The 15,976-nt window shown below is 60.5% G+C and overlaps 2 protein-coding genes across 2 annotated transcripts in view; both read right to left on the bottom strand.

Annotated features, from left to right (window-relative positions):
- The window catches only part of LOC138822674 (protein Wnt-7a), a 45,021-nt gene extending 39,882 nt beyond the window's left edge, over positions 1-5,139 (bottom strand). The window contains exons 1-2 of the mRNA XM_070015455.1: positions 5,069-5,139; positions 3,202-3,428 (exon numbers count right to left, since the gene is read on the bottom strand). Coding sequence (XP_069871556.1) covers positions 3,202-3,428; positions 5,069-5,139 — 298 coding nt within the window. The remainder of the gene's footprint in view (positions 1-3,201; positions 3,429-5,068) is intronic.
- Positions 5,140-10,145: 5,006 nt separating this feature from the next.
- LOC138822737 (mitochondrial intermembrane space import and assembly protein 40-like) overlaps positions 10,146-15,976 on the bottom strand; it is a 46,720-nt gene continuing 40,889 nt past the window's right edge. Inside the window, exon 3 of the mRNA XM_070015655.1 lies at positions 10,146-11,059. Within this exon, the coding sequence (XP_069871756.1) occupies positions 10,818-11,059 (242 nt within the window). The 3' untranslated portion in view covers positions 10,146-10,817. The remainder of the gene's footprint in view (positions 11,060-15,976) is intronic.

Here is a 15,976-nt window from a genome sequence, read left to right as displayed (position 1 = left end):
GCATCGCGCAGGTAAGACCTGTGGTCGCTGAGGGTCCCTGCTCTGCCTCCTGCAGACCCTGCCCACCACGCCGGCGGCGCCTGCGGCCCTCTGTGGTCCTCTGCTGGGACGGTGCTCACTGGTAGTGAGCTTACCTCTGCCCTTGAGACACAGCTCCAGGGCGGCCACCAGAATCCAGCCGCTCTCCACCACAGGCTCGCACCTGAGCACCCCTGTGCCTCTCCACAGCACCCTGGTCCTGGGCCGTGCTGCTCCCTGGCCGCTTGCAGTGGGGCCTGAGCCGTGGCCCTCACCCGGCCTGGCACCCCAGGATGGAGAAGGGCTTAAACCGATCACTCAAGTGGGCCTAGTTCCCGGTGACCAGTGTCTTTAAAAAGAGGAGACACCAGAGGGGCACAGGCCAAGCAAAGAGCGGCGAGGACCGAGCCCCGCCAGCCACACTGGGCAGGGCAGCGCCCAGGACAGCGGCGGCCGCCGCCTGTGCCTCAGCCTCGGGCTGGCCAGGAGCGAGGCTCAGGGCCGCAGTGGTCTTCACAGCCGAGCAGACGCGGGGCAGTCCCTCCCCGGAGGGCAGGGTGCGGCTCCCATGCCGGCCTCTGTGGTTAATGTGGGAAAGGGCCAGCTGGGAAGTGAGCCTGGGGACCGGCGCGCAGTGCTCAGAGAAGCCCCAGCCCTTCCTACAGGACGGGAGACCCGAGGGCGCGCAGGCTGCAGGGCGGCTCCCGGTGGACCCCAGGCCTCGGAGCAGCACAGCCTGTAGCCCAGCTCCCCGGGGGTTTGTAATTCCCTCTTTTTCCTGAGTCAGTTGTGTCCACGGGGCCCCTGGCCCCTCAGATCTCTGCAGGACAGAGGCAGGCGGGCCCGGGGTGGAGTAGCGGGGAGGGGTGGTGGGAGGGTGGGAGCCTGTGGACCCAGCACTGGGAACACTCGGTTGGGGCTAGCTGCCCACCCCACTTCCCCGCCAGTCTCACCACTGCTCTAAAGAAAGGTCTGCATTTCCCAGCTTCCTCCCAAGCCAGGTGTGGCCATGCGACGAAGTTCTGACCAATGGGGTGTAAGCAGGGGAGTGGGGCGGGGCACCCTTGTCCTACAGGGGAGTGATGGGGATGTGGGGGGCACAGGCGGCTGGCCTCCGCTGGTCAGCCTCCCTCCACCCAGCACTCCCCTTCTGAAGTAGACCTCCGCCGCTTCTGCCCCAGCCACCGTCACCCCCTGCCTGAACTGCCCAGGCCCACGCCAGGTCCCACCTCCGCCCCGACGTTTACTCTCCTCCCAGCAGTCAGGGCCTCCCGGGGCCCTGCCCGACACGAAGGGAAAGCAAGCCTCACAAGTGCCACCAGGCCAACTCATCATCTCTCCACAGGATGCCAGCTAGATGGGCTCCGTGGCTCCTCAGACTTCTCGCACACCGCTGCCCCAGGGCACCCGCACCTGCCGCGCCTCTGCCTGGCACGCTCCTGCCCACAGGCTTGTGCGAGGCTCCCTCACAGACCGGGGGCCGTCGGATCACACACGCGCACCGAGCCCCCTCCCCGCCACGGCAGGCCCTCAGTCCAGGTTAGGTAAAAGCATGAGCCAAGTGAATTCTGCGTCCACCTTTCCATGGGTCTGTCAGAACGCGGGTTCGGCTGAAGCACACCAATCACTTCTGTGTCTCTCGCACGGTTCGGCCACACGTTGGCCGTCATGCCCGTGCTCTGCGTCCCCCAAGAGCCAATGACAGAGGCTTGGTCGGCGGCCCCCCATGCCTGGCCCTGGCCCCCACTCCCTCCTGGGGTACCAGGCATCCTCATCCCAGTCTCTTCTGACTAGAATCCCCGTCTGCCTCCGCCTGCCTTCACCTGCTGGCGCGCCTCGGGGCCAGGCCCTGCTCCCCCTGGAAGACACCGGTGCCACGCAGTGCGGACGGCGGAGCTCCTCCATCCTGGGCCCTGCTCTCCCTCCTGCCGCAGCCATGCAGGTGCACACACAGCGCGGCGGGGACTGGCCCTGGCCTGAGCTGAGCCCTGTCCCGAGACCCTGCCAATCTTTTCCTTCTCTCTCTCTCTCTCTCTCTCTCTCTCTCTCTCTCTCTCTCTTTTTTTTTTTTTGGTGGCAGTACTGGGCCTTGAACTCAGGCCCCTGTGCTCTTGCATTGCTTTCTCATGGTTGGTGCTCTATCACTTGAGCCACGCCTTCCAATTGGAAATAGAGTCTCACAAGACTTCTGCCCAGACTGGCTTTGAACTTTGACCCTCCGGGGCTCAGCCTCCTGGGCAGCTGGGCATGGGTGTGAGCCACTGGTGCCCAGCCCCGCCACTCACTTTGGCTGACTGTGAGCGGCTCCCCGCAAATTCCCTTATCTGTAGCATTTCACTTGCAAAGAAAGCACCTAAGTTTCAGGTAATGCCAGAGTGCCAGCGGGGTGGGGGCGGCAGGCATGGATGTTTGGGCAGGTCACGGCAGACGCGGCTCTCCAGACCGGAGGCTGCGGCCTCGGTGGAGGCTGTCGGCCCCCCGCCCTCTGCCCATGCAGGGAAAGAGTGAGGCCGCCCACCGGCCCACCTCGCGCTGCGCAGGGGCCTGGGCCGCACAGACGTGGCACCTGCGGATCTGGTGACGATGCAGACCCGTGCTGGCCTTCCCAAGGTGACCCCGGAGCACCCCGCTGAGTCCCGGGCTGGCTGGGACTGGAAACACTAGCTGATGGAAGGCCCGCAGGACCGACTTTCCAGCCAGGGGCCTGGCGGGGACCTGCGCACTGGGAGGAGCCACCACACAGGAAAGGAGCTAAGGGTCTGGGCGGGCCTTGTCATGGGATTGCTCAAGCTAGGTAGCAGTCGGGAGCTGCGTTCTCAGCGCCAGCCATTACAATCATGTGACATACACTCAGTGATCAGCATATCTGCCAATTATTCCGAAAGCAGCCGGCACTCCATACATAGTTTTGGCAGAAGAGCTCATCTTTACGTTTGGGCTTTGGTGTGAAACATCCGTGTTACCTGAGACAGCAGGTGGGTGCTCGGGCCGCTGGTGGCCAGTTTGTAGCTTTGCCCATCAACCCTCAAGGTGCTAGGGCTACCCGCCAGAGCGCTGGCCCTCACCAGGGGACCCTGGAAGCAGCCAGCACGGGCAGGTGAGGGGGGCTCTAAGGGTCCCTGAGTCCTTCTGTTCTCCCTGTAGCCCTGGAGACCCTACTTGGAGAGTCTGGGGAGCACGTACCCACTTTGAGCTCCTTCCCGAAGACGGTGCGCTCCCCCAGCGCCGAGCAGTTCCAGCGGCCATTGCGGAACTGAAACTGACACTCCTCGAGGCCCATTTGTGAGCCTTCTCCGATGACGATGATGGCGTCGGGCCGGCTCTGGCAGATCGCCCGCTGTCTGGGAGCTAGGCCCGGGATCTTGTTACAGATGATGCTTGCGCCCAGAGCCACCACCGAGGAGAAGCCACTGGAGGGGGACACAGAGACAGAGGTTGAGACCTGCGGGAAAGCCTTCGCCTGGCAGGTGCGAGAGCTGGCAGAACGGCATCTACTGAAACCATCCACCACGCGGCCAGAGGGCCGGCAGCAACGAGGGGCTGCCCAGAGCCCGGAAGTGGACGCATTTGGGGGCTGGCCCACACAACACCTGTCCAGCGGCTGGAATGGAGCGGCGGCAGCAGCAGCCGTCCACACATCCAGAGGGACATGGCCGCACAGCGTCGGCCGCAACCTGCCGACCTCCCTTCTGACTGTGCTGTGCCGGAGAAGGGGCTCCTACGCCCTTCTCAGGACGAAGATTAGGCAATCCCCACCTAGGTGGCTGCGGAAGGAACTGTGGAGACCTGGAATGACAGGCCTTGGCTTCGCAGGTGCCTGGCACGCAGGTGCCTGGCACACCAGCATGGAATGAATCCTCGGGGACCTGGTGGTTACCAGGGGTGAGTGCAGGAGTCTTCTTGGCTACCCACATGCACTCAGAGCACCCCCCAGAACCCCCCCCCCCACCGAGAGGGACGGTACAGCCCTCTCTAGGGACCTGGGTCTCTCCCCGCACGTCCACAGGACGAGGAGGCCGAGCCCCGGGCCTGCCCAGGGTCTCTCCGCAGCCTCCCTGTGCCCCAGAGGGCGGCCTAGGGGCCAGGGGTCGCCGCACCGGCCGTCCCCTCCCGGGGGGCGGTGTGGTCACACAGCGATGGCGGGCACAGGGCGGTTGTGTTCTGCGGTTTTCCATTCTCGCCCCTCGCCGTGTCTCCACCCATTTGTAATTAAAAAGGAGATGGAGCCGCCGCTTCCTGGATGCCGCGCGGCGGCGGCGGCGGCGCAGCGCGCCCCGGGTTTCGGCCGAGCCTATGAAGCCCGGGAGAAACAGAGCCACCGGGCCCGCGAATCAATAGCACCGGGGGCGCCTCCGGCCCGCCGCCCGGGCCGGCCGCGAGCCCCGCCGGGGCGGCCCGGGCGCAGCCGCACAGCACAAAGGACCCGCGCCGCCCCCCCCCAGCGGCGGGGGCGGGGTCAGGGGTCACAGGGGCAGGTGAGCCCGTGGACCCCCGCCCCAGCGCCCCGGTCCCCTCGCAGCCCCCAGCCCGCCCGCCCCGGCACAAAGGCAGAGCGGCCGTGCATGCGCTGCGCGCGCCGCCCCGGAGCCACCTGCTTCCCCTGGCCGGCCGCGGGCGGCCCGGCCCGGCTCCCAGCGCCGCGCCCGCCCCGGCCCCCGCCCACCCCGGCCCGGGCGCTCTGTCGGGGTCCGGCTGTGGCTCCGGCCCCGGCGCCCTGAGGGTCCCCAGGAGCCGGGCGGTGCCGGGCGCTGAGCCGCTGCTCGCGCCGCCGAGCGCCCGAGTGCCGAGGGCACCGACCCGCCCGGGCCCGCCCGGCGCTCGGCTCCCCGAGCGTCCGTGCTCCCGCCGGCCGCGGGCCCCGCGAGAGTCCGCCCCCGCCCCGGGCGTCCCCGTGGCCGGGACTCCCAGACCCAAGCGTCCCGGGGCGGCCGGTGCCCCGCGCCCCCCGCGGCCCCGGCGCTGCGCGGGGCAGAGGCACGGGTGTGAGCGGGCGGCACGCCTCCCTGCGGCCGGGCGCGGGGCGCGGGGGCGCGGGGGGCGCGGCCCTTACCCGATGCGGAGGTAGACCATGCCCAGGCCGAGGAAGAGGTGGCCCAGGCAGCGCCGCGCCTTCCGGGACATCGTCCCCGCCGCTCGCCGCGGGAGCCGCGGGCCGGGCTGAGCTGGTCCCGCGGGCGGCACCGGCGGGGCGATCCGCATAGCCCGCCGGGGGGCGCGGCCGCAGCGTCCCGGGTCCGCCGTGCGCCGGAGCCTCGCCTGGAGCGCGGGAGCCGCGGGCGCGGAGGGGCGCGGGCGACGACGGGCTGCGCGCGAGCGGCCGCCGCGAGTGTTCGAGGCGCGGGGACTGAGGGCGCCGCCGCCCCTCCCCGCCCCGTGCTCCCCGCCCCTCCCCGCCCGCCTCCCCGAGCGCCGCCCCGCGCCCAGCGCCTGCGGGACGCGGCCGCGGGCCCCAGGCGCGCTCCCGCCGGGCTCCGGGGCGCGGGGCGGGGAGGGGCGCGGGGCTCCCGCCGACCCCCACCTGTCGCCGGCTCGCAGACTAGGGCGAGCAGGTGCCGCGGCCGCGCGCTCGACGGAGAGGGCCGGGCCAGCCGGAGCCGCCCGCAGCGGGTGCCGAGAAGGGCGCCGGGCCCCCGCCCGCCAGGAGCCGCGCGGGGCGGAGCGGACGGAGCGCGCGGGGCCCGGGCGCAGCCGCTTCCCGCCCGCCCGGGCGCCTGCGTCCTCGGCCTCCTCGGGGCTCCCCGGTCCGCGGGCGTCGGACCCGGGCTGGAGCCGGGCCGGTGGCCGCGGACGGAGCCGTCCGGGCGGGCCGGGTGCGGGTGGCGGCTCCGCGCTCCGCCGACCCCTGGCGGGCGCGGCGAACAACGCAGCCGGGCCCCGCTCGGGACGCGGTGAGCGGGCGCCGCCGACCCAGCCCGGGGCGCCGGGCACCGCGGCCAGCGGTCCGGGCTTCCCCCGAAGGAGCGGAGGCTCCGGCGGCGGCCGAGGCGGTTTCCTAAGGCCCCGGGCCAGGGTTCGGCGGAGCCGCGCTGGGAACCAGGGGCCCCAGGTCAGGCCGCCCTCCTCCGCCCCAGCCCAGGGCGCCCGGCCCTCGCGGGCCGTCTAACCCCCGCGCACGCGGCTCCCCGCAGCCGCGCTCACCAGACGGCGGGGCGCAGGCCGGCGGCCCTGGAGCCCCCGCCTGCACCCCGGCTCGGGCCAGAGGCAGCGGCTGGGCCTGCGGGGCCCCACGGCGCGGGCCTGGGCCGCCTTCCGAAGCGCGCCAGCGGGAGCAGCGAGGGTTGTGGGCCCCGGGAGGTTGCGGGCCGGGCCGGGGAGAGGCCCGTGGGGGGACGCGGACCCCGGAGGCTGCGCGGCCAGGTCCACCCTCACGGGGAGCTTTGGGACCCAGGACAGGGCGTGGTTTTGGCGTTCTGGGGGCTGATTCCGGGCCTTCGCCCCTTGAGAAACCGTCGAGTTTGTCCTCGGATCCGGAGCCGCTGGTGGATGCACGGCTGAAAGCCAGCCGGGCCGCCCTCCGCTCACGTGCGCCTGCGGGCGCAGGGACGCCGGGGAGGCCTCCGACGGGCGCGCGCCCGGTGCCCACAGCAGACAGGCGTGGGCCGGGATCCGAGCCTCTGCACACAGCCCTGGGACCTTCCGGGTCTAGACTGTTGCAGCTGCTCCGAGCTCGGACCCGGGTCCTCGGGAGCTGCGCGTGCCCGGCCTGCCGAGCCCCTGGGGGCGCCGGCCCGGGTGGGCCGGGGAGCGGGGGGGGGGGGGGGGGGGGGTGGGGGGAAGCCTTCCGCGGCCTCACCGCCTGCTGCGTTCTCCCCCAGACCTCACTGGAGCAGAGCGTACTCCCCACGGCGCCCCAGGGTGGCCGGAGCCCAGTGCCCCCGGCGCCCCACGCCCCGTGCCCCCAGAGCCCAGTGCCCCGGCGCCGTGAGCCCTCAGAGCCTTGTGCCCCTGGTGCCCCGTGTCCCCGGCGCCCCGTGCCCCAACGCCCCGTTCTCAGCGCGCCCTCAGGTGGCTTCCTGCACTGACTGTCAGCCCAGCTTCGCCTCAGATCTGCTGCCGCCCGTGGAGATCTTGCTCGCACTGCCACGCAGCCTCCCCAGGGCCCTCGCTGGCCCGGGCACCTGTCGCTGGTGATGGTTGGCAGACACATCAGTCACCGCACGAATCTCATTTCTCTACACGTGCATTTTCCACTTGAGCAAGCAGAGATGTTGAGAGGCAGGAATCTCGCACGCCAGAGCGGGCCTTGCCATGGCCCCCATACCCACGGCTGTCTTCTTACCCCCGTCCTCCCAGCGGGGCATCAGGCAGAACTCCCTGAGCAGACAGACGGCCTGGGCCTTCTCAGGGCATCGGGGACCGGCGATGCTGGCCGCCCGCCCCCCTGCCAGGCCATCAGCCTGCTGCCTGTGTGAGGGCAGAGCGCATGGGCCAGAAAGGTAGCTGATAGACGGGCACGAGCTTCCAAGACGCAGCACGGGTGGAGCCGGGTAGGAGACCTGGCCGAAGGCACCACCAAGTGGACAGAGCTTGAGTTCTGGCTAGTCTCTCGCTGCGTGGCCTCCCGCACATAGCCGTGGTCCCTGCTGGAGCCAGGTCTCCCCCAAAGACCCCATGTCCTCTCTGCCACCTCACGGCATGGTGGCCAGGTCCTCCCCAAAGACCCCACTCCTCCTTGCCACCCCACGGCATGGTGGCCAGCATGACCCTGCGCGCGAACAGGGAGAGCTGAGGCTAGGACACAGAGCAGCAGGCGCTCTGTGTCTGTGTCTTGATTGTTTCCGCTCAGTGGTGTCAGTGCTGAGTCTGTGTCTTCCCCAAAGGGCTGCCGGGCCTCGGTTTCCACACAGGCACACTCAAGGTTCCAATAGACTTGAAACACAATCACCGGGGTCCAGCCATGCCTGGCTCTGGGGGCCATCTTTATGATCAAGCCCTGCCCTTGCTCCTGTGTGCATTTGTGTGCATGGCTGAGAGGTGGAGGTGGACCCCACTTCTATGCGCTAGAGTTCTGGGGGGGGGCAGGAAGGATGGTTTGTAAACAACACACACAGGTGCTGTGCGCCTGGAGGGCGGGCGGGGGCGGAGGGGTACTGACCCATCACGATGTGGCTCTGTGGCTGGCTGGCATTGGGGGAACTTCCTGGACCCCAGGTTCGGTGTGGCCCACCTCGGGGGACCTGGCCGTCTGTTCCTCTGGCATGTGCGCAGACCCAGGCAATTCCCACGGCCTTGCGCAGAGCTTTGCTGCTCCCCGGGGCTGGCAGAGGCGGCAGGCCACCCAGCAGACCTGGGGCTGGTTCTGGAATCCTGGCAGGCACTTTCACCCCCCTGCCCTCCACGCCCCTTCAGGAAGGACCAGGGCCTCAAGCCTAGCACCCCACCAGAACCAAGTGTCAGCTGCCTGTGTGCCCTGGCGAGTCTCGGCCTCGTCCCCTCTGTGAGCCTCCTGGGTGCCCGCAGCAGGGCGTTCACACCGGCACAGTGGCAGCCCTTGCTCTCTGTGTCCTGTGCCCGTGTGAGGGACTGGGCACCAGGCCACCCTGGGGTGCCCGGCCACAGAGAGTTCACCTCCACTGAGCACTTGCCCAGGGTGCTTTTAAGTTCCTGAGCACTGCTGGCCGCTCTTCACCCCCGGCCACCCCGGGAGGCTGCTTATCACAGTCCCGCCCCAGGCCTTCCTCAGGATAGTCCCCGCCGCTCTGATTCATTTCGTAGGCTAGGTCCTTCCACTCAGGCCTGGAACATCTCCCTCCGCTCCACACTCCTGGGCCAGGCCCACGACCCCAGCCACGTAGCTTCCCCTGCGCCCTGGCCCAGGCCCCTGACCTCCCCCCGCCCCATCCCTGGCTAGTGATGTGTCTTGGGCGTGGCATTCGGGCAGGGCTCAGGAGGAAGCTGCAGCTGACAGCTCTGGGGAAAGTGCGTGGTGGCTCCCAGCACCCACTCGACCCACCACACCCGTGTGGGCAGTGGGCTGGCTTCCGCCTCCATGCGGGCGTGGCTGGCCCTCCCATACACATCCCCTGGGAGCTTTCTGGAAGGTTGACCCCTGAACCCTAATTTCATGGAGGTGGCTTTTCTCCAGAGGTGCCCAGGGCTGCAGAGGGGAAGTGCACCGCCCTGGGTGACAACGGGCAGGGAGTCCACCCGGCCCTCAGCGCCCTGCTTTCAAATACAGAGAAAAGAAGAGCTGCGTGCCCGCCACGGCGAGAGTCCACGCTGGGATCTGGGTCCCGCCTGCAGACGGCCCCACGGGTCGGACGGAACGCCCAGGCTTCCTTGAGCTCCAGGAGAATGGAAGACGCAGCTCCAGTGTGGAGCGTGGCCCGGCCCAGGTCCGGTGGATCTGCTATTAGTCCTGATGAGCCTCGGAGCAGCTGCGGCCTCTCGGAGCCTCAGTTTGCTCATCTGTGACGACCTCACAGGGCTTCTGTTGGGATTAAGTAAGTGCTCAGCGAGTGCTCCCGTCGTCAGCAGGGGCAGGCCTCTGTGGCATCCGGGAACGCAGAACACAAGCCGCTCTGTGCCCAGGCCGTGGTTGGCACTTCAAACACTGTCTACAATGAATAGCTGTCGTCGTGGTGGTGGACAAAGGTACGGTGAGGAGGATGAAGTTCCAATGCAGACAATGTCTTTCTCTCGTTGATGTGAAAATTGTATTTCCCAACATCCTTTGCAGGTAGGAATGGCCAGGACTGTGCTCCCTCCAGTGAGAAGTGGGGGGGGGGGGGAGGGCCGCTGGGCTCTAGCTGCTCACTTCCCTCCTCCCTTAGCCCTCTTGTCTTGGTAGCTGACCTGCAAAGAGTAGAGCCTGGAAACAGGAGAGCACTGGGCTCCTTGGTTGAGCCCAGATCAGCGCTCACACCTGAGCCTGGCCGGTGCCCGGAAGCCCTCGGTGCACACTGCAGGGAGGGGCCAGAGGCCAGAGGCCAGAGGTTCCTAAAGGCGGCTGGGGGTAGGGGGGGGCAGGGGGAGGTCCTGCACGACACAATGCAAATGCAGACAACGCCCCTGTCGGCACCCAGGAAGCCGCCCAGCCCAGAATTCTCCAGGACTGGTTTGTGGACTGCAGGAAATGTTACGTTATCACCCAGACGTGGAAAGCGCTCCCTTTTATTTTCCTCGCTGGGCAGTGCGCTGGGCAGCAGCCCGCCAGGGCCCGCCCTCTGCGCCATCTCTGGTCCAGGCAGCTGACAGAGGCTAGGGCAAGGAAGCCTGGGCTTCCACGTCCCTCCCCAGGGCTATTTCCCCTGCCGGCCTCAGGAGCTGCCCCTCCCTCCTCTCCCTGCCTCCTCCTTCGGGGGTCCATCCCCTCCCCGCGTCTCTCAGGGCTGTTTCCATTTTGAAGCGTGTAGCCACTTGGAGATACCAGGGGGCCCCTGAGTCCCGGCCACTGGCCACCGGCCCAGCCGCTGGGACGTTAGAAAGCCCCTGGGAGTTGTACAAGCAGCCTGGGAGCAGCTCCCAATATCCACTTCCTCTCCAGCGTCTCAGTGCCACTGTCCAGGGCAGCGTGGTGCCGGGAGGGGCCGGCACCGCTCCCGCTCCTTCCTGTCCCTGGGTGCTTTGGGCACCCAGGCCAAGGCGGGCAGTGCTCCCTTCTCTTCTCCAGATGGGATTTTCTTAAGGAAGAGGCAGGGTACAGTCGCAAGTCCCAAGCCAGTGGGGGATAAACCCAATGTGTTGACAGGACGCGCTGGCGGCCACCAGGGAGGGTCAGGAGCCCAGCAGACACAGGCGAATGGCCGCCTCCTAGTGGTGGGAGGTGATCGGCAGCCCTCCGCTTCCCCGCTTCCCTACTAAGGTGCAGGACATGGCCTTGGAGGACTGGCACCTGAGAGCACTGTTCTGGCCGGAGAGTGCTGGTTCTGGCCTGTGAGCGTGAGACTGAGCAGAGCCCGGGCATCAGCTCCTCTCAAACCCTCAGCCACAGCGAGGGGCTCCGGGAGGCGAGGAGGCCCCACGAGGGGCTCCCCGAACTTGCCACCGTGGGTGTTGTTGTTGCCCGAACTTCTATGCTGATCAGAATAATGACGACAGGCTTTGGGAGGAAAAGCAATGAAGAGTTTATGAATTGGCTGGCAAATGAAGGTTTGCAGGGGTTTAGAGTCCCAGACTGCAGAGCCCGTCCTGAGGAGGAGGATGGCTTTTTAAGGGGAACCCCAAGCTCTTGGCAGTTTTTGTTTTTGGTGGTGGTGGTGGTCACAGGGCTTGAACTCTGGCCTGAGCGCTGTCCCTCAGCTCTTCAGCTCAAGGCGAGCGCTCTACCACTTGAGCCACAGCGCCATGTCTGGTTTTCTAGTGGTTTATTGGAGATAAGAGTCTCATGGACTTCTGTGCCTGGGCTGGCTTTGAACCGCGATCCTCAGATCTCAGCCTCCTGAGTAGCTGGGATGACAGGCGTGAGCCACCGGCACCCGATTTCTTGGCAGTTTTGTAGACCACTTATCTCCATTGGCATCAGTGTCTAGTCCCCTTGTTGCCAGCTCTGAGGCTGAGTCTTGCCAACCCGCGTATCTCCTATTGGTACCCATGTCTGTCCGTCAGTTGGGCGAGTCCTGAGGCCTGGTCTGGGGGTGAACGGTTTCCTCTGGAGGAAGGGGCATGGCCCCGCCAGATCAGGCTCAGTAGGTGATCCTAAGAGTTTTCATTGCACCGGTGTGGGTGGCTCACACCTGTGGTCCTAGCCGCAGGGGAGGCTGTGATCTGGAGGATTTGACAGTTCTCAGAATGGGGTTTGGATGAGTTACAAGTCTGTTCTTTCTCCTGGAAGGGCTGCAAAATTTCCCCATGATTGCTGGCTCTTGTTTTTGAAAGTACCATGCTACTCCTAAGGCTCCTTGCTTTATTTGCTATTTGAATTTTTTTTTTTTTGGTCCGGTCGTGGGGCCTGAACTCTGGGCCTGGGCGCTGTCCCTCAGCTCTTCAGCTCAAGGCTAGCGCTCTACCACTTGAGCCACAGCGCCACTTCCAGCTTTTTTCTTTTTGCTTATGTGGTGCTGAGGAATCGAACCCAGGGCCTCACGCATGCAAGGCAAGCGCTCTACCACTGAGCCACCTTCCCAGCCCCTCTTATTTTTTTAATGTCTCTTTTAATTGTCTCTTTTTTCCTCTCTCCTTCCCTTCGTCCCTTCCTCCCTGCGGCCCTTGATATATATATATATAAAATCTCCCAAATTGCCTGTCCTAACCCGAATTTTATTTGTGCCAACACTGGGGTTTGAAATCTAAGCCTGTGTGGCTGCCTGGCTTTCTCACTGACCACTGGTGTTCTACCACTTGAACCATGCCTGCAGTTCTCTATCACTCCATCACTCAATTTTCTTTCTAAATAAATCCTAAAAGGAAAACAATGATACTGAAGCCTGACTAGTGACTTTACTGTGATAGATGTAAGAAATATTGTTTTTATAACATTTCCTGAATCGCTCCTCTGAAACACTGAGTAACATATACTATCATTTACAACTATATCTCTGATAATATTTTATATTTTATTTATTTATTCATTTATTTATTTGTCGGTTGTGGGGCTTGAACCCTGGGCCTGGGCGCTGTCCCTCAGCTCTTCAGGTCAAGGCCAGTGCTCTACCACTTGAGCCACAGCGCCACTTCTGGAGATAAGGGTCTCAAGGACATTCCTGCCCAGACTGGCTTTGAACCATGATCCTCAGATCTGAGTAGCTAGGATTACAGGCATGAGCCACCTGCGCCTTTTGTTATTTGAAAAGCATATTACAAGTACATAGTTTTCATGGCATTAATTGATATCAAGGGTAGATTCTTTTTAATATCTGATTTACTTTGTAAATTTGGAGTTTTGACCTTACATACAAAAAGCTTTTGATCCTGCCTAACTGAATCTAAAGGAAGAATTTCTCTTTTTTCTTTGAAGAAACTGAAAAATAAGATTCAGACTTCTAGCAATCATTTTTAAATCACTGGAACAAATTTGCTATAAATGTTTTCAAAACCATTGAACAGTTATATCTTGGCACTCTTAGAAGCTTGTCACTTCCGGTTTTAATTTCAGAGAGAATGTTTTCCCCTGGCTTAAGGTAATTGAAGGTATTGTTATTATGGCAAAGCACATACAGCACACACATGTGCAAGCGCGTGCCATTACATGTCCTCATGACACCAGGCAGGCGTGAGCAAGCCATCTCCATTGCTGCCACATGGGCGTCCGCCACAAACCCTCTTCTTAGCTTCTAGAACATGTGATTCCCTTTTTGCCTTTGAGGATTTTGCCTTTTGACTACTTTGAGGTTCTTCTTTGAAAGAGTAGCTTCAAATGCTACTTGTTTCTCCATGATGGACTTGTGTCACTGAGCTCAGTAATGTCAGCTTCCAGGATGCCTTTCTGTTTTTAAGACTGAATAATCTTCCACTAGAAGGAGAAACTACATTTTGTGCATATTCTGATGGTTCCCGACACTGGTTGTTTCTGTCTTTGAGTACTGGTAATCATCTTGTTAACAGCATGGTACAAATCAATACAGTTCTCTCGGCCTATGTGTATTTCCTGGGTCTTGTCATAATTGATGATACCTAGTGTTTGTATACCTAGTTTGACTAGAGAAACTTAATTATTGGAAAGTGTCCTAAGCGATCACATATTAAAAGCAGTACAAACCAACCCAAGCCATGTCACGTGGAACCCAGCCCATAGGTCTTCCCTGAGGACCCACGGAGAGCCAGTCAGTGTGTGACTTAACTTTCTTTTATGTATTTTCCATACATATATTATGTATTTCCACTTGTATCAAGCTAAATAAATTTAACAGAAAAAGCATAGCCCTATAATTTCACATAAACTGAAGCACATCCCTTGTGCCGTAAGAGTTAGTTCTGATGCCCTGACATTGTTCATCCTAAGGAAACTTACTTATCACTGAAGAATCAACTACTTACTCTCTTCTTACATATGGATCTCAAAACGATAATGATACGCTTTTCGGTACTGATGAACACCAGGGGGCTGACTGTCGCATAGCTATGGGCCTCGAGAAGCTGGATACAATAAAATATTGGATCATCACTTAATGTAAGTCTTGAGTAGGAGATGAGGCTATCCAAAATGGACATGGCCATAAAGAAACTCAGGAGCAGCAGAATGGTCCAGGTGGCCCTTTGCTCTGGGGAAGTCTTTGAGGTGAGGCTGGTCCTATGAAGATGCCGGCACTGCCTCTTGTGCCTGAATAAGAAAAGCACCATGTACCCACTTGCGGAAGCCATGAGCCCCATACACAAGACTTCCCTGAAGGTCAGCAGTTTGGAAAATACATGCTGGTAGGGGTGAGGCAAGGGTGAAAGAGAGCAAGACTCAGAGACATACATAAGATTTTCTGAGGTCAAATTGGGGGTAGCAATAATAGAGATTAAGAGGTGACTGCTAATGGATATATAGAAGACCCACAGGAGGAGGAGACACAGGCTGTGGTGTAGGGATTTATGTTTGAACTTTGCCAAACAGGAGCTTCTGGGGCTGAGGGTGATGGCCTGGAGGATACTCAGCAGGCAGGTGAGGCAGACAGACAGGCCCCTGACCAACCTGTATATGAGGATAAGAAATTTACAGGTGATGTCATCCCAATCATTCTTGTACCCAAAAATGTCCATAGCTGTGTACCCTGTGGTTATCAGCATTGCTAAGTGTACAAGGGCTAAGAGACCAATAGGCAGGTCAGTGGATTTGGGCTTGAGTCGGAGAACAAATATGAGGACGTGGAAGAGGAGAAGGATGACATTGGCTGAAATGCCAAAGCCAATTTCAGAGAAAAAGGTGTTTCTTATGTTGATGTTTCTGTACATTCTGTTGTTTTTACTCATCTTTGTGGGGAAAAGAAGCATATGATAAATATCTGAGGAAAAAACAATAACAACAAGGAAAATGTTACAAATGTAATTCAGCTTTGTGAATCTCTGCCAACACAATTTCCCTCATTAAAGTATAAAGACTCCAAGACTTATTCCACACGAAAACCCAGCTCCACCTCACACCTCTGGAAACCCATGGCACACCCCATCTCGGCAAGTTCTATGTGACTTAATTACCTGTTCCACTGTGAGGTTTCTATAAACAAAGGAGTGGGAAAGAAGGAGGTATCATACAACAACAAAGACAGAAGATCAGTGAAAAGACACGTGGCAAGCAAGACTTTAAAAAAGCAAGATCCAACTACTTGTTGCCTACAAGAACATATCTCACACAGACAAGTATAGGCTTAGCATGAAAGGTTACAAAAAGATCCTCTAAGTAAACGGACCTCAGAAGCAGGCAGGAGTAGCCAGTCCTGTCTGATAAAACAGATTTCAAATGAAAATTAGAGGAAACAAAGAAAGTGATATCATATTAATAAAGTGAATAATCAAGAGGAAATAGTGATTGTTAACATTACACACACCCAATGTTCATTTACAGTGTTACATACACTTTTGGACTTACAAGCACTGGTAGACCATAGCACAATAATAATGTGTACTTCAGTATTCTGCTGTCACCAGTAGAAAGGTCATCCAAACAGGCACACACACACAAAAATAAAAAGAGACAGTACAGATCACATCAACTTGACAAACTACAGAAGGCTTTATCTAACATAACAAATATACAATACACATTCTGTTCTGCTACCCACAGAACTTTCTACAAAATAGATCCTAATTTAGGACTTAATGTAAGTCTTAGAAAATACAAACCACTGAAGTAATCACTTGTATTCTATCAGGTTTAATCCCATTATAGAATTAAACGAAAATTCAATAGCAAATGAAACTACAGAAAATACTTGGACACATTAAGATTGAAGAATATATTGTTAAATGACCAGCAGTCTTTGAAGAAAAAAGAGGAGAAATAAAAAATCAACCCAATGAAAGAAAACCTACTGGAACTATTAGAATATGCAAAGACAGTAAAAAGAGGAAAGTTTATATAGCTATGGGTGCCCATATT

This window comes from Dipodomys merriami, unplaced genomic scaffold (genome assembly GCF_024711535.1).
Source record: "Dipodomys merriami isolate MVZ:Mamm:240054 unplaced genomic scaffold, mDipMer1.0.p SCAF_114, whole genome shotgun sequence".
Classification (NCBI taxonomy): domain Eukaryota; kingdom Metazoa; phylum Chordata; class Mammalia; order Rodentia; family Heteromyidae; genus Dipodomys; species Dipodomys merriami.
Note: the sequence above shows the minus strand (reverse complement) of the source record. Positions and strands in the feature narration are given on the sequence as shown.